Here is a 26,369-nt window from a genome sequence, read left to right on the forward strand (position 1 = left end):
GACCACCAGGGTTAAAGTAAATAGCTCATTCACAAGATCTCCTGGTCTGTCCACTAGTCTATTGCTAAACCCAATCACTATTAAGACCTCAGGCTAGCTGCAGTGTCGGCCACAGTGACACATGGGATTCTCCACACTCCATTCCAGAGAAAGGCTGACCCCTCCAATGGCCCTGGTAGAATTTCCATGCCACAGAGCTGGGGAACAAGGAGTTAGGATGAGAACAGCTCCAGGCTAAGACATCAGACTCCCACTGTCCTTACTGAGGTTCAGTACATTTTCTTGAATAAGTGCTTCTCAAGTTGTTGGATGCCTTTGGTCAATTTCCAGAGTCTTTACATTTTTTTTGACAAGTTTGTTCACTTTTATCATTGTTTTTTTAGGGAGAGGATTTGCTGAGCTCCTTAGTTGGCCATTCTGGAAGTCCTGCTCCTTAAATCATACAAGTTGTACAAAGTAATCACACAAACTTATCTTACTCCTGGGGGGAGAAGGTGGGACCTTCCTCAGGATGTGAAATCCCCAGGGTAATGTTGCCTTGGCAAGATTTTCACTTCAAGCCTGGAAGCTAACTGGAGCTGCAGGAGTTAAGTCCTACTTTGTAAACCAGAGGGCCTGAATCAGTGGTCCTCTGTGCTTGTTTTCTTTCAGTTACTCCTTAGCCAGGCTTTTTCAAGAGCATTCATGAATCATATACATTCCATGAAAAAAAGAGCTCCGTGGTCAAATGTTTGATTTACACCTAGCTAAACAAAATCAAAGGAATTTACATAAGGACTTCTCAGAGGCTTTTAACATGCTAATGTTTGAGATTCTCTAAGAAAGAAAAATGATATGTAGGGTTTCCTCAGATTATCGTGACCACTGAACAGTATCCCCCCCCAACCCCAAGAGCATTTCAGGGGATTAATGATCTGCAAAACACCCTTTGGTCTTATTTTATTTGACATTTTCAGCCTGGGTCAGAAATACTGGATATTAAGGGAAGAACTATCTGTTGACAACTGTGATAGCTGTATGCATCAACCTTTTAGACATAGGAGTGATGGTAGTGGAAACTGAATGGAGGGAAATTCCTCTGGGAGGTCAATTTTGGCAGACAATCTAGCTCTCTAATACAGCTGCCCCTCCTCACCAGGAGTATTTCACTGGTGATCTTCCAAGTTTCTGGGTTCTATTTTTATTAAGGCAGACTTATCATCTGCCAGACATTAAGTCAGACTCTTGGAAAATAAAAAGACAGCATCTGTCCTCAGTGAGTACAGTTAAAGGTAAGGTAAAGAAGACATTTATAATCAAGTTTTAGAGGAGGTGGGGTCTAGGTATCCACAAGGTGCTATGGTAAGACCAAGGGGACATTTAAAAAAGATGACAAAGGCCATGATGCCCAGGCTGGTTCTTGAAGGCCAAGAAAGGGTTAGCCAGGAAAAGAAGAGGGAAAGATCATGTGTGAAGGCAGAGAGGCTGGAGAGAACATGGCATATTCAGGGAACTCCCAGCAGCTTGCATAGCTAGAGAATAGGGCACAAGAGAGACTGAACAGGTATGAACGGCATGCTAGGGAGTTTGAATCTTATTCTCGCGGTGAAGGGGGATTACTAAAGGCTGTTGAATCTCAGGATCAGGTTTACCTTTTGAAATTTCACTCTGGAAGCAGTGTAGAAAATGGATTGTGGAGGTAGAAGATCAGAGAGAAAACTCCAGGAGGCCAGTATGGATGGCAAGGTGAGGGCAGTTGAGAGTTTAAAGTGATAGGAGTGGGTGAAGACGTTGGGGTGAAGTGGGAGAAAGGCAAAGGTAGCGCCACATAATAATACATGGAATACAGGACAAGGGGCAGGTCTGGGGGGGAGAAGATAATGTATTGAGGTTTGCACTTGTTCAGTTTGAGATTCTGATAAAACATGTGAGAGATGTTCAGAAGATGGTTGGAACTCTGGGTTGAGAAATAGAGATTTAACAGGTACCAGAATAAAAGTGGTAGGTGAAGCCATAGATGTGGGTGAAACTGGACAGGGAATGTATAGACTGAGAAAAAAGCAGAGACAAAAACCCTGAGGAACTATATTATCTCCCTCTTCCAAATGCCTACAGAATCTTTTTGTAACTCATATAGCAATAAACATTTAGCTCAGTGCCTATTATGTACAAAAAGTATCATGCTAGATATGAGGGTACAAAGAGGAATAAGAGAAGGTCCCTTCATCCAAGGAGACTATGATCTAATTGTGGAAGGAATTACACCCAACTAGTATGCAAAATGAAATGAAATAAGAGCTATAAATGTGTGGAACATAGAAGAGGCAGTTAACTCAATGGAAGAGATAAAACAGGTTTCAGGAGGGGAGGAGCGCATTTGAGTTGGGCTTTGCAAAATAAGTGGACTTTGCAAGCAGGGAAGGGGAAACAAGGCAAGCGATTTGAAGCTGGAAATTAGCAAAGATCACAACAGAATAGAGTGCGGGAAGTGACAGAAAGAGGCGGGAAAGGTGGCTTGAGGCCAGGATCCAGGGAATCCTGTCCAGGTTTCTCAGGAGTCCGTTTTAAAGAAGGCACACGTGTGCCTAAATATATCCAAGTGCTTGTGTTGTAGCAGATTCATTTCTACCGGATTCCCTAATTTCAGAAATACCTTTAAGAACAATGAATCAAAAATGCTAAGGAAATCTAAAAATCACCAAACTAAGCCTTGAGGGCTTATAAATGCTTTTTCTCAGTTCTCTATTTCCATTCTGCAAAACTCTGTTAGTGGAACTTTAATTACTTGGCTTCACTATAAAATTTCCATTGCATGTAAGTGTAAATAATTTCACTCAAATGCTCTCATTTCAATCTGTGGCTGAAAGCATCGGTAGAAATTACATTTTTGTGGCACTTCCTTGGCACATTGAAGGAAAACAAAATGTATACTGTTAATCAAGTCATGAGCGACTTTGAAAGTGACAGATTATATCAAGATAGTAAATAATAAGAGATGAAGTATATTTTAAAGATTAAAAATATTTTATTTAAACTTTTCTTCATAAACACTTTTAACATTTTTTTTCAATTTAAAAACAGAATGGATAGCATAAACATGTTTTGAATAGATTATATTCACGGCTTGGGAAAAATTACCTGACAAAAATGTAAAGGCTTCCAAAACAGGTATAAAAGGCAAACCTTAAATTATTCTAAGATTTTTAAATCGGCCCTAGGATTATTTGACTACTGGCCCAAAATGTACCTAAAGGTCAAAATATTTTTTCTATAGACAAAATATGCCCAAGGGGTATAGGGCATATACAAGTTAGATAGAAAATAACCTCTCTGATCACCTCACTGGAACATTCCTTCAGAAAGCAAACACCTAATCCTTACTGATATACTGATTAATAAGGTTTTTAATGTAGTTGTTCCCAAAGATGTAAAAAGAAAATCTAAGAACATTAAGGAGGAACAAACAAAGCTGACAGCATTCTCTCAATGTTACTCGTGTAATATTGAAGTTATACTGGTATACTGAAAGGAAACGACTTCCATGAGTTTACCTATTCCAGTCTATGTCTATTGAATATTTGACTTTATAAACTCTTGATAAACTAATTTTTCAGAACTTTCATTTTTAAGATAAATCTCTTTTTAGAAGATATTTATCCCCAAACCAACTCTAATCTGATAGAACATATGATCCCTAAAAATGTTCAGAGTACAAAAAAAAATAAAAAATGTATAATAGGCAAACAGGAAAAATGGCACGAGCAGTTTTACTGCCATATAGCCCTCATTTATATCTAATTTACACTATTATCTATGTTGTGTTTTACTTCAGTCTAAAATTTTAAATTACGTATTCTCAAAAGAGCTAGTCTTTTCTGAGAGATAGCTTATAAACTGAAATAACAATTTATATTATAAACTGAAATGTTATGACCTACAACCACATATACATATATAAAAATAGTCCCACTGAACGTTTGACATGTTTAGATAATGCAGCTCAAATAATTTGTTATAAAATACTTTAAAGCTTAGTTTCATGTAATTAAGACAAAACCATTTTTACCACTTCTCCCCACACAAATGTGTGTCCTTTACTATGACTCGAGCAGGCTTCCCAGAATGAGGTGTCCAAAGGTGCTGCTTTAGAAAAGATAAGTGAAGGGCTCAGTCAATATTTCACAAATTATAGTAACACTCACACAGAGTAATGAGGACACAGAGAAAGCTGTCTCAAGAAAAGCTAATAATTCTATTAATTAAGCTTTACTTTTTAAAAACCAGTAGTATTTCTTCCAATACAAAACCTTCAACGTGAGAATCTTGAATTTTATGAAAAGGTTGTAGTGCAAGGATTTTCTTTAAGCAGATTAAAATAAAAACTTAGAAGGTCAAAGACATGGAAGAGAACAAACGTTTCTAATTAAGATGCAATTAACAAAAATCAGCTATTTTTGTAAAGTCTGGCATTTAAAATGTAAAGTGAAAATTAACACACAAAGATCACAGCAATTACACTGTATAGTTTTAAATCTTACTGAATTAAAAAAAAACTATTTTGAGCACATATAATGTATATAAACAAAAATGGTTCCAAATGAAGCACACAAAAAATAAACTTGAAAAAAATTCTATGAAAAAATTTTCCATAGTTTAGTATAACAAAAATAAATCTCTTTCAGCAATTAAACCATAATTTTAAAAGGGAATGTAAGTTAATCATGGATTTAAAATAAGCTAAATTAGCATTACATATAAACAGAAGAGTTTTCTCATACATTCAGAACCCAAGCAATAACAACTATTCTTAAAGCTCAAAACTGATTACAGCTGACATCAGGTCAGACATGACTTACGTGTGAAGCTAAACCCAGAGTTAGTTCAAGTTAAAAGATTTCACAAATTTTCCAAAACATGAACTTTGACCTTGGCCTTGTGTTTTTACAAAGAAGACCAAGAATATTCAATTGTTTGCCCAGATCTTACTTTAACTAGGACTACAAGTCATATCTAAGCAATTAAAGAGAACCACCACTGGAGTGTAAAAGCCTGATGGGGTTCCCTGTCTCAGTCTTTTCCAGCAAAAGACAACAATGAGGAAAATAATGAAGATGTTACTGTTATTTTCTTTAAAGCAAGACAGCACACATATAAAACACTAAGCCAACTAATATATTAGAAAAAGAATTAAACGGCTAATCTAACTCCTAGATTAGCCTTTCAAAAGTAAAATGACTAAAAATGATTTTTAAGATGTAGAAAAAGGCTTTTACCCATATTACCATGGGAAACAGGATACTGAATTTCGTTTTTAGAAACTGAAAGTAAATGATAGGACCACTTAATAAAAATTTAAGTCTCATATACAAAAGAATATTAACTTGATTTCTAAAGCCAATCCCAATGTTTCGCTTTTTAAAAAACTACTTATGTACCTGACTGTTTCTAGCCTCCAGTTGTAGAGTTTTAAAATCAGGTTTTTTTCATAGTTGTCTATTTTAATTGCAAAAATGAAACAAGTCTTCACATTTCCATGATTTCACTCTTCCATTTTATATTCAGTGGCGGCAGCAGCAAAAAAAAAAAAAAAAAAGAGTAAAACTAGAAAATTTACACAACAGCCATATAGAAGGCATTGCAATATTGCACCAATATCCTAAGATCTGGCAAGTTTTGCCAGTGTAGATCTAGTCTGTATCATATATAGAGTCTACTCAGAAGAAAATGGCATCAGTTTGAATGATCCACTCCCTGGTTATTCTTGCTTAATTTTGACAACTATATGCTTTTTCTTCGAGTTTAAAGAGTTGAAAGGTGCGGCTAATCCTAAAACACTTATTATAAATGCTTTTAAACAGTTATTCTTGATCCATTCTGAACTTTGAGGTTACTATCTTTCATGCTAGTAGCTTTCAGTAAATAAAACAAAAGCTGAGGGCTTACATCCCCCGTGCCACTAAATATTTTGTACTAAATAAACAAGTAGATATGACCAGTTAAGATTATAATTCTATTCCTTACCTCTAAGTCAAAACTGAGCTCAAATTTTCCACAAGTTGCTACTTTCCATTCAATAACAGATGCAGCAGCCTTATTGAATGTAAAGAATGGGAGTTGCACTTACTTTTAAGGGGCCTTTATTTAGGACTCTGGTATTACCTAAATTCTCTTTAAAAGTGCTTGCACGCTGCAGGGCCAGGGCTTGTCATATACCACTCCGATTCTCACTAAAAACAGGGGGGTAACATTAAACAGACTGCAAAGAAAAACATTTTCAAAAAGAAGACATACATCGATAAGCAACACTAACGTTTACTTTTGAAAATAAAACATAAAATGTTAGTTTTCATAAAACCATACATGTTTCAGGAATATAAGGAGTTTGAGTATTACTGAATCAGTATGGACTGAAGATAGGCTACTCTGACACCAAACGAGGACTCCAGTTATTTTAACTTCCTAAAAATGTTAATACATGAAAAGACGTTACATCTAGAATACAACAAGTATGGCAAACCGTGTGTGCAAGTGCACTAGCTTAAAAATATAGAATCCTAACCACGCATAAAAGGGGGTGTGCCTTATATATTCATAAGATGTAAGCAAGTATGGATATGCTTTCACTAACACAATGCAGATAAGAGAAGGCAGCTTAGAAATAGTGTTCTGAATATAAAAAAGTTAAATTTGTAGAAAATTTATATTTTTGCATTTTCAGCAAAAAGCCATGCAAAAAGGTCAAGAGTTTTAAACTTAAAAAATAAAATCAAAAAGTCTAACAGACTGCAATACGCCGAAATAAATGTTCAAAAAGATTTCAGATAGAGATAGGAACTGAAATTACATACAGTGACACTTATCAGGTCTTCTCTTAGAAGATGCATGACTCCTACACTGACATTTGAAAGAAATGTTTAAAGCATAACATCAACTTCCCAGATAAGTGAATCGTTCTATTAAACTGCTTCTGGAAGTAGTTTCAAGAGCTAGTGCTTAGAATTGACTTATTGCATGAGTTTGAGGCCACTAAAAAGAAAAAACAGGATGCGAGAACAGAATGAAAACATTTTCATGTATTAGACCAATGGCTTTGATAGTAAAACTAGTGAGGTTCTTCTTTATGTGTTTTAATTAACTACTTTGTCTCAAACAAATTTTTTGTTTGGCTTTATTGAAGGGAGAAAGATGCCATTAGTTGCAACGTCTGACCTCGTCCAGTATATATTCTGGAAAATGCAGGTTGCATACTTGTAAACCATCCAGCTTGCAGGGCATCCGCGGGTACTCATCTTCCTTCCATTTGTTTTCATCCGGATCAAAAGTGAGAATAGAATCGCTGTAATGACCATTGTAGCAAAGGCCTCCAAGAACCATTATCTGTTTGTCCAGCACAGTCACACCGTGGCCACTTCTACCAATTGGCATGGACGCCAAGATGGTCCACTGATCAGTCTCTGGGTTGTACACTTCTGTGGAAGGGCATCCCTGAGACTCAAAAGAGGCCCTCAAGATCACACAGACACCACCGAAGACATAAAGCTTGCCGTTGTAAGAAATCATCTTGTGAAAACATCTAGCGTAATTCATTTTGCTCTTATTCTCCCAACAGTTGGTAACTACTTGAGTTCTCCTGGTCCGCTGTTCTATGGTCCCTTCTTTACTGGGGTCAAACACGCACACTTGTTTGGAGGTGGAAGATGAGGTGATTCCACCAGTGATAAACAACTTGTTATTGAGCACTGTCCCCTCATGTCCATACTTGTTAACTGGATAAGGATCCACAAATTCCCATTTATCATTGGTGATATCATATCTCTCTGTTGAATAGAAAGTCTCATCTCTGGTTCTGCCTGCTACAGCGTAAATAAACTTTCCAATAACACCAACTGCAAATTCTGAACGTGGTACAGACATGTCTGCCATCCGGAGCCAAGAGTTTTGTCTCGGGTCATACCTGAACACTTTGGAAGAAGCATGGAATTCGCCATCTGGGCCCAGTTCTTCCCCACCCAACAAGAACACGAAGTTATTCACGATAGCAAGGCAGTCCGGACGCAGAGGTACTTGTGGGCCCTCCAGTTCCCACCAGACTCTTGGTTTCTTTAAGAGAAGTATTTTACTGTTAACCATGCTATGTCCAATCATGCCTCGGAATACTGTAGTTTGGGGTTTGGCAGAGCGGATGCGGCTTGATTTCATGTCCAACAGAGGCTGCTGGTGAACGTTCTGAAAGTAATTCAAGGCTTGGTCAACTTCATAGCGCAGCTGTCGGGAGTATCTATAAAATTCTGATGTCTTAACCTAAGAATACAAGTAAAAGAATTTAACAACAAAAACAAAAAACAAAACATCAATGGCAAACAAAATATCAAAGCCCACTAAGATGATTAGCTTATGATTTTAAGCTACTTTACTAAAACTGATTTCCTGTTAAGATCACATACTTTCTTTTTATTATTTTTTTGACAAAGCTTTTATCATATTTGTTTTTGTAATTTCTATTTGTACTAATTTATGCACATTCCCAATCTTTTTAAAAGTAAACAAGTTATTTTCCAGGCACAAGCTAAATTCCTCTAACAAAATGTATTAATCATCTAATATATGTCGGGCCCTGGGCTACAAGTGGTGGCTATACGAGGACAAGTAGAGGTTTCACAGTAGAGGAAATGTTGGCCTTGGTTTTCTTAACCACAAGGAACACTGTAAGAACACCCATGGCTGAATAATTTGGGGAATTAAGTTAGTGAGTTAGTAAAAATTTAAATACACACAAAATTCTCAGTTGGTTTTTGACATAAAAACTTGGTGTGATACCATTAACTCCTATAGTAATAATTCAGTTGACAAGAAAAGGTCAAACTTTTTCCTTTTTGTTTTTGGGGTTGGAACTACCTAATTATAATGACTGCTAACATCTTATGAAGCACTTTTAAGTATCATGCTAACTACTGTGGGGAGATGAAAAAAAAAAAGAGTATAAGATGTGGTCCATTTCCTCAAAGAACTTAGAGTATATTTCAGGAAATGAAAACAAATACACATCTACCAGTTTTAAGTAAAATGAGGCAATTGACAGTTAGGTATGAAGCTGTATAGCACATCTGTGAGTGCTATGAACTTTAGATACAGAACATATCAAACTGGTCCAAAACATTCAAAGGATGTTTTGTGAAAGAGGTAGGAAGTTGGAAACCAAGCAGAAACAGCCTGTATCATAATGACAAGGGTGAGATAAGAGGGCTAGGATTTGGATGGTTACCATTTGGATCCTGTAGAGATAAAATCGACAGATTTTATACTTTTTCTCTTTATTGAAATTGTTCACTATTATTATTTGCTGATTTCTTTCACAGTTATTTTGCTAGGAGGAATTAGGTTGTATGTCCAACCATTGTGATCGTATGATTAATTCTTTGTATTAAAAACAATTATACGATCTTTCCTCTTAGAGGGGTCATTAGGCTAACAAATTAAATATTTAAGGGCCTACTGTGCACAGCCAGTAGTCTGACTGCCTCACAGGTTTTGAAGTAACAGAATCAGCATAGTAATTAAGCATGACATCAAGCAGCCCAGTATGGTGATTAAGAATTCGATTTAGGAAATACCTGACTTTGCCACTCACAAGCTCTGTGATTTTGGGCAAGTGACTCAGTATCTTTAAGCCAGTTTCCTCATCTGTATTACTGGGACAATAGCACCTACACCTCATAACCCTAAGGTAGGAGACAGGCAAGATAATCCTACACGGAAAGGACTTAGTATGGTGCCTGTCATGTGGCAGTGCAGAAAAAATTACGGCTGTTATTAGCTATTATTACTGACCAGGGGACATCTGTGGAAGTGTCACTCAATTTACGTTAATGCATCTGATGCTGTGCGTTTGTTTGTGTAAATATTCAGTCTTCCAGAAAGTAGAGGAGAAATGAGAAAAACTGTTACTCTGTACCTAATCCTCACCAGAAAAGCATGACTGATGACATGCAAGTAGGAGGAAGCTTTAGAGGAAGCAGCCGTGTTGTTTGGAGATCAAGAAAGAAAGGAAGGGGAATGCTGCCCATAATGGATAGGCAGATTTCAAGATTTCAAAGGAAAAATAGGATCAATTCCAAGATCAGAAACTGTGTAAAGAAGCTCGAGAAGGCTTGGAGGCTCTCAAAAGCATAATGCTGACTACATAATTGCAAAACATACTGATGAGGGGAAGAAAGGGGGAAAGTATCTAAAAAATCTGATGTGCTGCAGAGAGCTTTCTGGAATTCGGATGTTAAAAAACCACTTACGACAGATGGTAAAAAACAGGCACATAAAACAAGTATTATAAAGAGTGAAATGGAGCTGTAAGAATATTGTGAACAAAGCTAAAGCCTTAGGAGGAATTGTGACTTTACAAAGTGCCAGATAGTGAATAAATGGCATTTTAGAGGTTAAAGTAAAAAAAAAAAAGTAGAGGAAAAAGTGAATTCCCCCCTGGATGAGGTGCTTAATGTAATATTAACAAAGATAAAGAGAAACAGCCTCCTATCTTATTCCCATTCTCAACTAAGAATATTATATTCTTTCCAATCTGAAGATCAAACACAATAACTAAGAAAAAACTTAAATCCAAGATGGCTGAGAAAAAAGAAAAACCAGGCAGATATTCTCACCGAGTTCAAGTCATCTGATCTCACAAATCACGTCCTGGGATCCTAGGAGCCTTCACAGATAAGGTTGCTTAACTGCTCTCTGTAATGTGTGTGGAATCATGAAGGATGGCAGAGGACTTAGAAACCAGACAGATTTCCGAACTAAGACTGGTTAGCTTGAGCCTGATCCTGCATTGTTAAAAACTAGTTAGCACTTGCATATAAGAAAGCACTACAAACTAGGAGGCAACACAGACTCACCCAGTAATGCCAAGACTGACCATTTCTGGTTTAATTTTTGATGATGTAACAACACTGTTACAGAATGAGAGAACCTATGACTTCAGCAAAGTAATCAACAAAGCTTAGTCATAAAGAAAACAGAAACACTAGGGACCCATGAACCACCTGAAATTGCAACAGTAGTTATGTTAATGCATTTGGGGGAGAGGGGGGAAGTCCAAAGCTTTTATCAGATGTTCCAGGGATCCACAAACTCCAAATGTAAAGCTTTAACTGACTCTATCCTCACTGCGAACCAACAATGTGATATGACAGTCTTTAAGAACTAATAAAATCATGGACTGAATTAGACAGTCCCACCCTCTCTGTTCAGGTGAAACCACAACTAAGTGTTCAACTCCACCAGTGTACTTTAGACAACAAAGTGGATCATGTCGAGAAGACAGCAAAGAGATCCAAATCACAGGAAGAGCGGTCAAACAGATGAAGAATGTTTCAATCCACGAGAAGACTCAGGAGAGAAAGATGGCAACTGTTTTCAGGACCAATAAGTAGAAGTTAAGAGAAAGACTTTAGGCCAATATAAGGAAAAGCTTTGCAATTAGGACTGACAACATAATGGATGTTCACTGCATTATTATTTGTAAGAGCACAAAAACTGGGCACAACTCACATATCTATTAATATGAAATTGGTTGACCAAACTCTGGTATATAACATGCAATCGTTAAAAGGAATGAGATTAATCCACATGCAGTTAACACAGACATTCAAAATGTCAAAATGACAAAACCTGCAGAACTGTATATATAATACTCTCAAAAAATAAAAATGGACTGTTTTGCAGTCAGCAGTATATGCAGGGGGAAAATGTATATAATACGAGTACAACATATAGTTACCAGTGAGCTCGTGAGGGGCTTGCCCTTTTGAGATTCGAAATAGGTCTGTATTGGGCTTTTCTACAGGGTCTACAGTAAAAAGGGTACAGGTACATGTTCCCAAAGTGAAGAACTGCCTACTTCTGGAGTCTAGCATCCTGCCACTGAAGGTAGTGCAGGTGTGGCCACCTATCAGGAGGGCTGGAGAGGAATTCCAGCATCACACGAAGACTAGGCAGAATGGCCTACAATGGCTTTCCACCTTCCAACCCCAGGTTCTTGCAGATCATGTCAAACTGGGCCAGCTTAATGGCTTCCTAGAGTCACTTCCTAGCCTTTTCTTTTTTTTATATACCCAATCTTCTGGTCCCTTTGTCCTCTCCCTATTCATTCTATTGTGCTCCTTTGATATTTGGGTTCCAATGAGTTTACAAGAATCACTTCAGCACTATGTTGAAGTCCCAGTCAAAGCTACATCTTTACCTGATCTGTTCTACCTCTAAATGCACAATAATGGAAGTTGTGCCTTTTGAGATAGCTATTATACCCTAAGAGATATTCTAACCAAAGAAATTTAGCTCCTACTTCTCTCTGCCAAGGCTAGAAGTTCTAGACCTACCTTGCCTTTTCCCAGGGCTACTTATTGCTGCAATTTTCCTCTAAAACCGCACAATATCAATAAGCATAACTAGCTTCTCCATTCATGATAGAAACAGGAAATTAATGAATCTGTGATAATCCTGGACAAAGTAATTACAGATACACTCTGCTTTAAAACAAAAAGTGTAGGGCCAAAAGCTTCTTTGTGAATGGAATCACTTAAAATGCATTAATGAAGGGAGCTATCCAAACAGAAACGTGTGGCTCATCTTTTCACAGAGAAAGCATTTCTCTCATCATTTGCTCCTCATATAACAGTTTAACTATCTGTGTATCAGGCTCTCTCAAAAGAAAGATGGAAAGAATGACATTTCTTTCATGTTCTGAATTACTTTCCTTATCCTTCCTAGGATTTAAAAAGCTGTCTTATTTTAAAACTTGGAAAGATTATCACTTTTCTTGCTTTGATATTTAAAAAAGTTGTATTATGACAAGCATTTTGAAGTGAAAGTATTTATTACCTCTTAAAAACAGTGATCTGAACATTTTAAATCTTTTGGTTTAAGGAAATTGTGTGCATGCACATATGCGTGTAGAGAAAATGTGAGAAATTAATAACTTTGAATGTGATTCCTCTAAATATGTTTATTAAGTCAAAGAAATAATAGCTAGCCATTAGCACTGGGTAAAAATTCCATGATTCTCTTCTCACTGTCAAAATGTTATATAATCCACTTACTAACTTTTTAACTTTTAAAGGTAATTTGTTTATACTGCTCTTAATTTTGAAAGAATTAAAATGAAGCAGGCAATATAATTAAAACAGGCATTTCCATACAGCTTACTACCTTTATTTGATTAAAAATCTACAATTTAAAAGTATCTACTAAAACAGGCTATAGTTTAAAAAATTATTTTAGGCTTTCAGCCAGCCAATTTAAGGTATTATCAGCTGTTTCACCTTTCAAAAGGATTTTTTAAATGCCCAATATACTAAACCAAAGAAACAAAAGGCCTTTGATTAGTTTATCCAGTTGTAGGGAGGTGGGAGGGGTGAAGACTGAGGGTTAGAATAATCTCTGAACTCAAGATCCCAGGTTTTAGACTTGACACTGTCCCCAAGTCACTGTGTGACCATGGAGCCTTCAGTTTAGGTATTTTCCCTTTATAAAAGGTGTAAGTTGCACGAACAGACATCTCTCTGGCCCTCCTACATCCAAAACTGCTAACCTAATTTTTGCAACAATGAGTATAAGGTGTCATGTGGAAGGAAGACTGAGTCTTGGCTGTCAGTTTTATCATCCTTCCTCCATGATTCAGTATTCTCAAAAGAAATACCCAGAAATAAAGCAGTTACTGTCATGGAGCTTTAGTGCGAAAACAAATTATGTCTTTGGGAACCACAGCTATATTTGATATTAATTTTGATATTCAGTAAAATGTGGAAGTCTTTATATGTTGTACTGCAAAAGCATCTACCCTGGTATCAGAGGTTTATTTATAAAATCATGCTCAGGGCTTCCCTGGTGGCGCAGTGGTTGAGTCCGCCTGCCGATGCAGGGGACACGGGTTCGTGCCCCGGTCCGGGAAGATCCCACATGCCGCGGAGCGGCTGGGCCCGTGAGCCATGGCCGCTGAGCCTGCGCTCCGCGACGGGAGAGGCCACAACAGTGAGAGGCCCGCGTACCGCAAAAAAAAAAAAAAAAAAATCATGCTCAGAACTGAAGCTTGTATTGATTTATGTGACACAAAAAAAGCTAGTTACAAAGTACCTTTAATTAATCCCTTTGTCCTGAAAAACTGAATAATGACCAGGGATAAGGCTATTTTAAAAAATTAGCTCCTGTTAAGCACAAATCCTCTCAATAACACTATAATTGCAGTCAAATACCAAACAGTTAAAACAAATTTTAAAAAGGATTACACATCCTGTCTGCTCCAAGTAGGCAAGAGTCTAAGGTATTGACAGCTTCAGAAGGCAAGTGACCAGGGCAAATGGGGGAAAGGGAAAGGACTCCCTCACGACAATATTCTTATAAGAGTTTCAGCACAATTTGGTGAGTCCTCTATCCCTTCAACTTTTCTATAGATAGTGAAAAATATTTAACTCAAAAATAAATGTGCTTCATATGTAGAAAATAAACTTACGGTTACCAAGGGGGAAAGGGGGGCGGGTGGGAGGGATAAACTGGGAGATTGGGACTGACATATACACACACTACTATATATAAAATAGATAACGAGTAAGAACCTACTGTATAGCACAGGGAACTCTACTTAATACTCTGTAATGACCTATATGGGAATAGAATCTAAAGAGTGGATATATGTGTATGTGTAACTGATTCACTTTGCTGTACAGCAGAAACTAACACAACATTGTACATCAACTATACTCCAATAAAAATTAATTATAAATAAATAAATAAATGTGCTTAGGGAATTCCCTGGGGGTCCGGTGGTGAGGACTTGGCACTTTCACTGCCAAGGGCCCAGGTTCGATCTCTGGTCGGGGAACTAAGACCCCACAAGCTGCACTGCAAGGCCAAAAATAAACAAACAGATAGATAAATAAATAGGCTTAGAAAGTCTAATTTCCTTCCAATTTTGGTACAACAGTAATAGAGCACCACTAGAAATTAAATGAGTGCACAAGCCTAAAAGGTAGAAAATAATGTAAAAGACTTAAGAATATCTTATCACCTGATTACACTAATATGTAGATAGTACAACTAAGTTCTAGAATTCACAACTTTTTTTACACAATTTTTCCCTACTTATGGAAATACTCTCAACTATGTCAATATTTTATTTATAAATACGGAAGAGCAGAAGGAAAGTCAAATAAAAGGTTTAATCCTAGAACTAACTTCTGAATGAGCAAGGCTTACCTATGACACATGTAACATTTTCTGGGTAAATATTGAGAATTAAAACTTTAAAGCCTAAAATCTTAATATACCCCCCTGGTTCCTTTCCTGCTCCTAACCTTTTCTCCAGTCATTTTCTGAATTCTCTGATCCTTTTCGATTTCTGCGTATCATTTGGTTTCTCTCCCTCTCTTTATTTCCCAATTCATTAAAAAGATTTTCTCCTTTTACAAGTAAATGTGGCTGTCCCCATTCCATGTCTTCCTCTCCTGTTACTCCACAGTTAGTTTCCAATTCTATGCTTTTGTCTTCATCTCCCTTTTATTTAAAAGGAAAATCAGCAAGGTAGGTTGAATTTTTTAACTCCCATTTTCAGTAGGTTCCTACCAGCTTAATACAACCTTCTAATAGTCTCTTTCCCAGGGGATTTCACAGCAGTCAACACCTAGTCAACTCCAGGAACCTGGAGTGAATGCAAGTCAAAGGTGGAAAATAAGAGCAGTCCATATCTATACGCAAAGGGCAGAAGACTGGAGAGGAGAAAAACACCTTGGGTGATTTTTAAAGAAGTGCACATGTATTAATCACAATCATCCAAGTCCATGGGGCTGGGAGGGAGGGGTCGATAAAAAAGAGACTGATGCAGAAAAAGACATTGACTGAGAAAGTACGCTTAACCCACTGACCTAGTTTCAAACAAAAACCTGCTAATCTCTGTGCTTTCACTCCAAGGGGCAAGTGAGCTGATTGTTAAGTAATTTCAAGTTTATAGCTGTATAAGTACTATTTAATATATGAAGAGGATTTAAAACTTTTTCAAAAACAACTCAAGCTTATTAGAAATTCTAATCAAATTTCACATTGGAAATCCAAGTTACTGTCTTCTAAAAAATATTTTTATTGTCAAATACAGCACTGCTTGTTTCTTCTAAAACTGTGAGGGTTAGAGGGAAATTTGTTTTTTCCTCTAGATTTGTCTGGCTGTAGTTTAAGTCATTAGAAATAATTACTTTTTTCGAGTTTTGGGGCTAAACTGTGGTAACACTAAAGTTAATGGTTTGGTTTCTGGACAGAAATTTTGGATTGGTCAAATGCTAGATTAGTCAAATCATGTTGCAGTGCCTAAGTGAAGGAATTCTGAGGGGTACACAGCCCCTACATTTTTACATAGATGTGTCCTTGCCCAGGCAATTTCATTACCAAGTGGGTTGTGCCTCAACCAAGATATCGCACCACCCAAGCACGACACGTTAAGAATAAATTTCCTTATGTGTCATAGTCCATTGTTAATGCTATATAAACCAACTATGCTGATAGAGAAATATTTGGAAGATTATCAGTGCTTTGTGAAGACCAGTTCTGAGAGCTACCATGTTCTTAGGAAGGTACTAAGGGTCTTAGTAAGGTATACTTGGATACTTAATTTGTAATCCTTAAATTCTATCAGTTTCAAGGTGAGTCCAGGACACCTTACCCCATTTTAAACTGTAGCTTTTAAAGCCACAAATTCTGGTCCTTAAGTAAAAGACATTAAAAAAAAAAAAGTGTTAGCCTTTCTGAAGCATTTTCACTCTAATCCTAGGATTAATACTCACTAGTAATGAACTTATCTTTTTTCAATGGACTATCAAAATTATCTCAAAGTTGTAAATATCCTTATAACAACAAACTTATAAAATGCAGATATGATTTGCTAAATCCAAATATATTCTCAATGAAGGAGAACTAACATCTTCTCTCATTAAAACATTAGCTTTGCTCTTCAAAAGTTAAATAAACCTAATTTGGGGGGGTTTGGTGAATTACATTTAACAGGCTAGGGGGAAAAAAGCACATTAGGGTATCTGAATATCATGAGCTAGTTTATAAAACAAAATATTTGGAATAAAGCAGAATTCATCTATATAATCTGATTCCTTAAAAAATAATTTTCTTTCCTTTTGAAAAATTGTAAGATCTTATGATTATGATCAATATAACTTCTAAGGGGATCATTAATATGCTAGATCTTACCTTATGCATATTTATGATACTGAAGATGCCCTGGGTTCAAAAATATTAAAATGTCACAAAAATATTAAAATCAACATATGGGTATTTTAATGAATAATTTAACAATTTTGCTAAAAAGATCTTTTCTGTACAAAAAAGTAAAAGAGGCATTTTGCCAAATATACATTTACTTAATAAAATGTTTTCAATAAAGCAATAATTGTTTTTTAAAAACCAAAAGACCAAAGTTTAAACTATTTAAATCTTCACATCACTGAAATTCAGAATGACAAATGTCAGGCCTTATCTCTGTTAACAGATGCAAAGACCGTTAGAGTTAGTAAAAATACATGACGCAGACATTTGCATTACGTAAAAACTGAGATTGAAGTCTAGTATTAAAACTGAGAATGGACTATAGTTAAAATGAGTCATACTCCTAACCAACTATGTCAAAAGGACAAGATCCTTAATTTTCAGCTTTCCTCGATTATACAGGGAAAACTCCAGAATTCTGCTTTCACACCTTACAGTGTTCCCACATCTCACACTTTTTTCAGTGCCATTAAAATTCTTAGGCTATGTTTTGTTCATGCAAACATGTTAGAATTTTCACAGCTCTGTAACAACTTCTAAACCACCCAAGCAGGCCCACAGGGTTAACTATATGCTTCTTGCACATGAGGGTCCTCTCCCTACTCTAGTAGCTTGGACTGAGAAGCAAGCAGACCCGGGTTCCAGTCTGGACAGTGCCACTTAATCTGGGATAAGACTCCTAACTCTTCTGAGCCTGTTTTCTTACCTACAAAGCAGAAATAACCTGCAGACTCTACCTATGTGTAGAGCACTCAGTGCAAGGCCTGGCATATAAGTGTAAGGTGTTCAGACAAGTAGAATCACTGCCTCTAAGGAACTTGGTGAGGAAATCTGGCAAGTCTTGGTCTCTTGGGTGATGATCCTGTCCCAGAGTCAGTTCAAAAGTTAAGACAGTCTGTTTTCAGCTGGGGAGAAAATCCAGTAGACGACTAGGGGGAAAAGATACCGCAGAAGAATAAACCCAAAGATTTCGACACAGCTAGAGGGCATGATTCGGGTCCCTGGAATCAGTGGGGGCTATTCCTTAGGGAGAGGCAGAATGGCCCCTTACAAAGCCATTGCTCAGATCTGATCGTTACTACCAAAGGAAGAATTAAAATCTCTAAAGGTTTCTTCACGAAGCTTTGTTCAATCACTTTTTATTTTCCTGAGGCCAGGAAAAGGATTCTGACAAAGATGCTATACTTATCTTCATCAGCCATTCCACAGAATAGTTAAGGAAGGTTCACTTAACACTAAACTGTACAGAACATTTCTAAAGGCTAAGGATCCAGGAGAGGGTTAAATAAGTGAGAAAGGCTGTTTAATGTATGCATACTTAGAGTTTCTAGAGCACAACTTACTCCCTGAACTTGTAGAGCAGCGCTGTGCAACAGAAACATAATCTGAGCCACAAATGTGAGCCAAAGATGTAATTTTTACACTTTTTAGTGGCCATAGTTTAATAAGCAAAAAGGTGAAACTGACTTTAACAATGTATTTTAGCCCAATATATCCAAAATATCATTTCAACATATAATCAATATAAAAGTTAGTAATGAGGTAATTTATATCCTTTTTGTCATCTTAACCTTTGAAATCTCAAATCAGACTTGTCACATTTCAAGTATTCAAAAGCCACAAGCAGTGATTGTACTGAACAGCATGATTCTAGAGATACACTACTTTTTTAATAAGAAAGAATAATCTTTTAATTTTGACATTTTAGCTAGTTTTAATTCCAATAAATTGAATGGAAGGGCTCCACATTTTTTTTTAAAGGGAGGGAAATTTTATGAATCTAAAAGGAACCTAATGCAGAATAGTGTGAATAAAGTCCTTGATGATTTTAGTCATAGGAATGGGCTACTTAGCCTCCTAATACAAAAAAGAATGGCAAATTCTAAGTTTGATCAGAGTTGCTAAGTGGTTTTCCAGGACTTTCTCTGGCATTACAACAATATTTTCCTGTAATTGTTCCTGAAAATACACGATGCTAAAAAGTAGGTGTGTTAACAGGAAATATAAGGAAGAGAAGAACTAAGTTAACACCAACACAAGGAAATAATCTGATAAATCCAGAATGTGGGGACACACTAGGACAACTGGTAATCTGATCTTTCTAAAAAAAAAAAAAAGTGGGGGACTGTGTTAGATTCTTTAAGAAAGATTAAACAGACATGATAACCAAAAGCAATGTGTAAACCATGACTGGATTCTAGGGCATTTGGGAGACAACTTTGAATATGAACTAGCTGTTAGATGTTATCAGGGTCTTATTGTTAATTTTCCTGGGTGGAATGGTATTGAACCTGGGTAGGAAAAAGTTCTTATTCTTACGAGAGGCATGCTAATAAGTATTAAGGGATGAGATGTCATGATGTTTTCAACTTATTTTCAAACGTTCAGCAAAGGAAAAAAAATGTACATAAAGAAAATATGGTAAAATGTTAACAGTTCTTGAATCTAGGTGACAGCTATATAGGTATTCATTATACTATTCTTTCAACTTTTTGTATGTTTGAGCATCCTCATCATAAACGAGAAAAAGGAGAGACAATTTCAGATTTAAAGAGAGACGTAATAACAAATGTGCTGTATGAACCTTGATTCAATCTTTAAGAAACAGCTTAAAAAAGACATTTTGGGGAAAACTGAGAAAATCAGAAAATGAAATGGATATTACAGATATTAAGGGATGACTGTTAATTTCAATAATGGTATTATGGTTATGTAGAATTTCCTCACTCTTGGGAGATAAGATGCTTGCTGAAGTAGTTAAGGAGGAAACATCACATCTACAACTTTCTTTGAAATGGTTTAGCAAAAAACAAAAATTTAACATAAAGGCACACACTCTCCTCTCTATCTAAAAACAGGGTGGCAAAATGACAACAACTATTAACCTACAAGATATGTTTATGGGTAATCATTCTACTGTTCCTTCAGCTTTTTTGTATGTTTACAAAGTCTAATAGTTTTTAAAAATTGAAAGCTAAAAAGTGCATATTAACATTCCATTTTTCTAAATTTCAGCAAAATAGGATAAAACCACAAATCAAAACTGCCTACACTTTTCCCCATGTAGATCCTCATACTAAAAAAGGACCAGCACAGATGTACTATGTCTTTATTTCTGTGCCCTTTCTGGTTCCATGCATATATAATGGTTTTAAAATGGCCTTGTTTGAGACCTGCAGAGTGCCGAGTACAGGAAAAATAGATGGGCCCTATTTTCAAGGAGCTCAAAACAGTATGGTGTAAAATAGTCCAAATTCTTATTCCCCAACCAAATTTTCCATTCTAGTTTCTGAAGTTTAATTTCTAGAGATAAGGTCTCAAATCTGCTTAGTGTTTTACAACACATTCCTCTGATAAACATTATCTCTCACACACTGCTAAGACAAGAATCACCAACTACCTTCCCTTCCATTTACCTTACCAGTATCACAAATAAAACTGGAAGATTTATAAAAAACAGAAAGATTTCTCTGTAGCCAGGGCCTTATTAAGTTTTTGTAAGAAATTAATTCAAGAAGGAAGCCTTAACAACATTTTTATTCTGATGAGATTCCCAATACCTGGCCAATAAGTAATAACCACATCCTACGCTATATATGCAAACAGAACCATCAGAAGGTACAAGTGTTGTTTTATATGATTTACAAAACTGGGAGTTCCCTGGCGGTCCAGTGGTTAGGACTCCATGCTTCGATCCCTTGTCGGGGGAATTAAGATCCCACAAGCCGCGCAGTGCGGCCAAAAAAAAACAAAAAAAGAAAGAAAGAAAGAAGATGATGGAAAAAAAAAACAAACTACAAAATTACCTGATGGTATTAACTTCCAGCCACTGTCACTATTGACCACCCTGAACTGATAGTTGGAATATAAAAAGGCTCTGCAGCTCAGCACTTAATCATTTACTGCTATCAATTATCCATCATAATGTCCTACAAGAGGGAAAATTTTATTCTCTATTTCATGAGCACTTCCATCTAGACTGAAGTTGAGGGGGGTTTGTTTGCTTTAATAGTGGGAAAGCATTTCCATCTAACATGTAAAGACAAAACAGGATTCCCCAGGAAAAGAGAGCAATAAAAACAATAGTAAGGAAAAAAATCAAAACATCAGAGAAAAATGATTTACATTGTTGATGTGGGGCTGATTATCATTGAACAAAAAATAATTAAGAAATGTATTCTTTAGTTTCAATTATTTGTCATATCAGTACATTCTGAGAATAAAGATAAAATCCTACAAAACTGAATTATCTAGTAAAAGTTTAAGTTAATGATATTTCACAGCATTTCAGAGGGGAAAAAAAAAGACATGCCAGGCTGCTGAGTGTTATTCGAAGGCGCAAATTTGTTTATTTTTCAAATGGTGTAAACAACCCTCCTTTGCAAATATTATATTTTTATCACCAGGTCTGGTAACTAAAGCTGAGGAACCACCTAACATGAAGGGTGTCGACCAAAGCTTTAAGTGTGCTTTCTAGAAAGAAGAAAAGATGCAAGAGATAAACAGAGCGCCAGAGGTAACCATGTGATTAGAAACCAATTAAGTTAAGCAATTACTGAAACTGCTTTCTCTCCTTTGGGCAAGAGAGCATCACAACTGAGACTCTGATATAAAAATGAAAAATGCTTACATGCAAAAAGGCCAAGGCTGTTTTGGAGAAAGACAATTTTAAGACAGCAGAACTATTACATGGTAAAATGTGCACAGGGATATTTGATCAATGTAGATAGAGGATCTATAGTCTACTTGTTTAGAAATGCCAAAACAACGATTTTAGACAAACATATGTTTTCAAGATTAAATTTAGTTAGTATTCACAGTGAAGGGGGCTGGGGGAGACGGACGGGGAGGCGCAGAACTAGGCAAGAGTAGGGAAGAAAATCAGTGCCAGGGCCTACTGGTTTTCAAGAGCTATTTTATGTTTCCTCACTACATTTTAGAGGAATACGAAATTGTGTTAATACTTATCATTCAGAACTACAAAACTCCCCTCAACTCTAATTTCAGCATGATTCACTTAAATGCATTTTTGAAAAGAGAGCTAGACGGACCCAGTTCAAATTTAATTACTCTGTGAAAAGAAAGAGAAGCTAAAGCAAACTTATAATATTTGGGGTTAAATAATTATGCTTCAACTTTAAAAGTACTTTCAAAGTGAAACTATTCTACCACCTACCTGGTCCATCTTTCACCCACAAAATGTGTTTTAAAAAACCTAAATACAAAAGCTACAACAAATTAGACTTCTTACACATAACTATTCTTAAAAACTATTCATTCTTTCTGGCTCCTGACCAAGCCTGAGAATCTTATCTATAAAGACATACTGCCTTATTAGCTAAACGATGAGTCCTGTCTATTGCTTTCAAATGCACCAACCTTCTCAAAAACACTGGATGGGGTCATCAAACAAAACCTGATGTTCTGAATGATGGTATCGGTATGTCTCCAGCGTCTTCTATCATGCCGCAGCCAAGACTGCACAGCCTCGTACAGCTCTATCTCTGGGAACCTGCTCAGATGATCATTATCCAAGTAAGACATGAGCTTCTCAAAGCTCAGATAAGACAGGAAGTCAGGCCTGGACATGAGTGGTACGAAGTTGTCTAGCAGAAAGGCGTCCAACTTCTCCCTGACTCCCTCGATGTTTACACCGAAATCATCTAAGAGTCTCATAATTTCTGCACAGTTTTCTAAGCAGATTTTTGCTAATAGAAAAGAGCAGCAGAACTTCACCACTTCTATAAGTTGAACATACATGGCAGCCTGAAGAATCTCATGAACAGTACTCATACTCAGTTCTATAGTTCCATAGTACATAAACTGAAGGACGTGGCTGAAACCGGTAGCAGTTAGACCTTTTAAATGAATTTTGTCCTGATCTCGCTCCCTCATATCTGCGGTAAACATAATTCTGAAGTAATCACTCTGGGTGGCCAAGAGTGCTTTATGGGCCTGGAACTGATGATCTTCAATAACCAGAGTGACATCAAGAAGCAATCCCTCCTCATACAGTGCTCTGAACCCAGCAGAGACACTGGTGTCATGGATGGAGGAACAGAATCCTTCCACGTCCCCTGCCATGAATCACCTGGAAAAAAAGTAATCAAAGAAAACTGTGTTAATCATTTCCATGCATTCTGAAGACATTATTAACTTAGAGCTTAAAAAGTTTTTATAATTATCTCAATTCCACTGCCTAAGTCCTACACGTACAAACCCTTTAGAAGAAAACAGCTTAAAGGTTTGTGGGCTAATATTTTTGGCTTCCCTACCTGGGGGAAAAAATCTATTAAATATCTATTCAACAATGGTAAATTGTTAACTTACAAATATATGCCTATCCCAGTGATTTTACACTGTTTACCAAATATATTTAAACATGTCCCCAAATTATCAACCAAAAAGGATTTCTCAGCTAAATACTAAATCATGAGAAAAAGAGATAAGAAATTAAACCAAAAAGTACACTGTTGACCTTGAAAACTCCTAGAAACTTACCCAAAGGAAATAATCAGATACATATGCCAACTTGCACACACAAGGTTTTTCTTTCTAACCTTATTTATAATAAAAAACTGGAAAGTATTCAAAAGCCCAACAATAGAAATAAATACAGTACAGTCCTACAATGGATTACTATAACAACTAAAAATGATGGCAGCAATCTACCTATTCTGAGAAATAATATTTACTAGGTATTGTTGTTATGTGGGAAAAAAAGCAGGCAACTGCAGTATACTCAGTATATTTTCAAAAATTAAATATACATATACATATATATATATATATGTTTAGATGAGAAAAAGTCTGGAGGAATATATACCAAAATGATGTCCCTGGGGTAGTGGGACTTCAGGAAACTTTGAGGTTTATCTTTTCCTTCTTACTTACCTCATTAACCTTATTTTTAAAAACAATGACCATGTATTATTTATATATTTAAAACATAAATACATAATTTTTAAAGGAAATTAAGCCGCATTTTTGCATATCAGAGAAACGAAGCCAAATAGTGGGATTATAATTAGATCTCTTAAGCAGAATAAACTAATTCAGCTTACTAGACTGTTTATGAAGCAAAGTAATTTTCTTTCCAGACAAGCCCCCCAGGCCAACTATCTATCCTCTCCTCAACTCTCATCCTCACACAGCTCCAAGCTTCCTCCACAATGACATATCATCCCATCCACGAATTCCCTCCCAACCCTTTCCACTGTGCCCTGTGGAACCTTGCTTCAGTGTAAACAAACTCCCCTACAGGCTCATGCAGGTCACAGAGAGTTTTCTCGGCTTTCTGATTTAAAAACAAACAAACAAAAAACAACCCTCTTCTATGTTCTTTTTAGAACAAAATGCTCTTCTATAGCTTATGACCTACCTTCTAATAAGCCTTCTCTTGGCTTTCTACTGTCCTTTTTCTAAAATATGGCAGAGGGGATTCCTGAAAGGCATACACCGCACCGCTATATCTAATGTAATGCCTGGCACACAGAGGTGCTCTCCTTTTGGTTAACAAAGGGGAAGGCACTGGTAATAGAGTGGTGAGGCTGCCAGGATGGCCTCCCTGAAGGAGGTAGAGCAGGTGCCAGCAGTGACTGTGGTGCCAGCGGCTTCACTGTAGGGCTCGTGGTCCACCCAAACACTCAACCATGGAAAGGAAAGAAGGTCTAAGCTGGAGAAGGACAGAGGTAAAGTTTGGAGATGACAGACCAAATGAAAAGGGAGGAGATTAAGCCAGAGACTGGGAAGCCGACAGTTAAAGATTTCAGGTATGGATCAGTTCCTGATTGTGGCAAGGCCCAGCAGGTTTGAGAATAAGGTTGTTGTGTTTTGTTTTTTTTTTTTTTGCGGTACGTGGGCCTCTCACTGTTGTAGCCTCTCCCGTTGCGGAGCACAGGCTCCGGACGCGCAGGCTCAGCGGCCATGGCTCACGGGCCCAGCCGCTCCGCGGCATGTGGGATCCTCCCGAACCGGGGCAGGAACCCGTGTCCCCTGCATTGGCAGGCAGACTCTCAACCACTGCGCCACCAGGGAAGCCCGAGAATAAGGTTTTAAAATGGAGCGGTGGGGGAGGTTATAAGAGTTTAGGTGGTCAGGGAACTTTGCCTCTCAGTTTTTGGATGAGTGGTCTTATGTGAACATTGAAGAGGTGGAGAAAATGAGTCTTAGCCAGGTACCACAGTCATCAGTGAATATGGAGGGGAGAGAGAGAGATCAGGATATGTGTATATGATAAGTAACAAGGAGCAATAGAAGGTGGATTTTTATCTAAGAGAGCTATCCCTTCAACACTGGTGTTCCCTAGGATTCTATTGTTGCACCTTTTCTCCTCTCATCTAAACACTGTATTTCCTTCAACGATCACATCTAAACCCATGGTTTCTACTACTACCTACCTTTATCAGTACCTTCACCATCACTGTCCCAATCTCTATCCTTACACTAGTACTATACATAGCAAATCTCCTGTTAGATACCTCTGGGTGCCCTACAGGGATCTCAAAATTGTGTCTAAGCAATCATAACTCTACTCTCTCCCCAATCAGGTTTCTTTTGTATTCCCCATCTTATCAAGAGGCATTCTAGGTGCCTCTTTCTCCCCCTTTGTCCTTAACTTACCTGTAAGTCTTATTGATTATCCCACATAATATGTTCACTTACCTAACACAGCAAAGTATGCACAAGATAAAATTAATATCATAATTTTTATCAGCACTCCATTATTCCAAAAGCTATATACTTTCATTTCAGAAAGGTAGAACACAAAAGCGCTGTCTATAATTTGGAAAACAGATATAAAATATTTTAGACACTGTAATCAATGCTTGGCAGAACTACTTTACTAACATGTTCAAGACTAAAGTAAGCTATCAGATTTTATTTCCTGAATTATTTTTAAAGGTAAAATGAATGAACTTAGAATTTTCCAAATGATGTAAGGCACATGTACACAAATGCATACTGCGAACAAAAGGAACATACTGGAATAATCAAATATTCTGGCCAGTAGAAGGCTATCAATATCACACTAATTATCAATTTTCAAAATAATTAGAATAAAAAACAAATTAAAC

At 36.9% G+C, this 26,369-nt stretch overlaps 1 protein-coding gene across 3 annotated transcripts in view; it reads right to left on the reverse strand.

Annotated features, from left to right (window-relative positions):
• Positions 1–2,984: 2,984 nt before the first annotated feature.
• Positions 2,985–26,369, reverse strand: part of KLHL15 (kelch like family member 15) — a 32,568-nt gene continuing 9,183 nt past the window's right edge. Inside the window, exons 3-4 of one of the 3 annotated variants that reach the window (XM_032619519.1) lie at positions 22,672–23,383; positions 2,985–8,280 (exon numbers count right to left, since the gene is read on the reverse strand). In XM_032619519.1, coding sequence (XP_032475410.1) covers positions 7,171–8,280; positions 22,672–23,376 — 1,815 coding nt within the window. In that variant the 5' untranslated portion in view covers positions 23,377–23,383 and the 3' untranslated portion in view covers positions 2,985–7,170. Of the gene's footprint in view, positions 8,281–22,671; positions 25,130–26,369 lie in introns of those variants that run through there. The other 2 variants (XM_032619521.1, XM_032619520.1) reach the window with 2 other exon arrangements.

Source organism: Phocoena sinus, chromosome X (genome assembly GCF_008692025.1).
Source record: "Phocoena sinus isolate mPhoSin1 chromosome X, mPhoSin1.pri, whole genome shotgun sequence".
In the NCBI taxonomy this organism is placed as follows: domain Eukaryota; kingdom Metazoa; phylum Chordata; class Mammalia; order Artiodactyla; family Phocoenidae; genus Phocoena; species Phocoena sinus.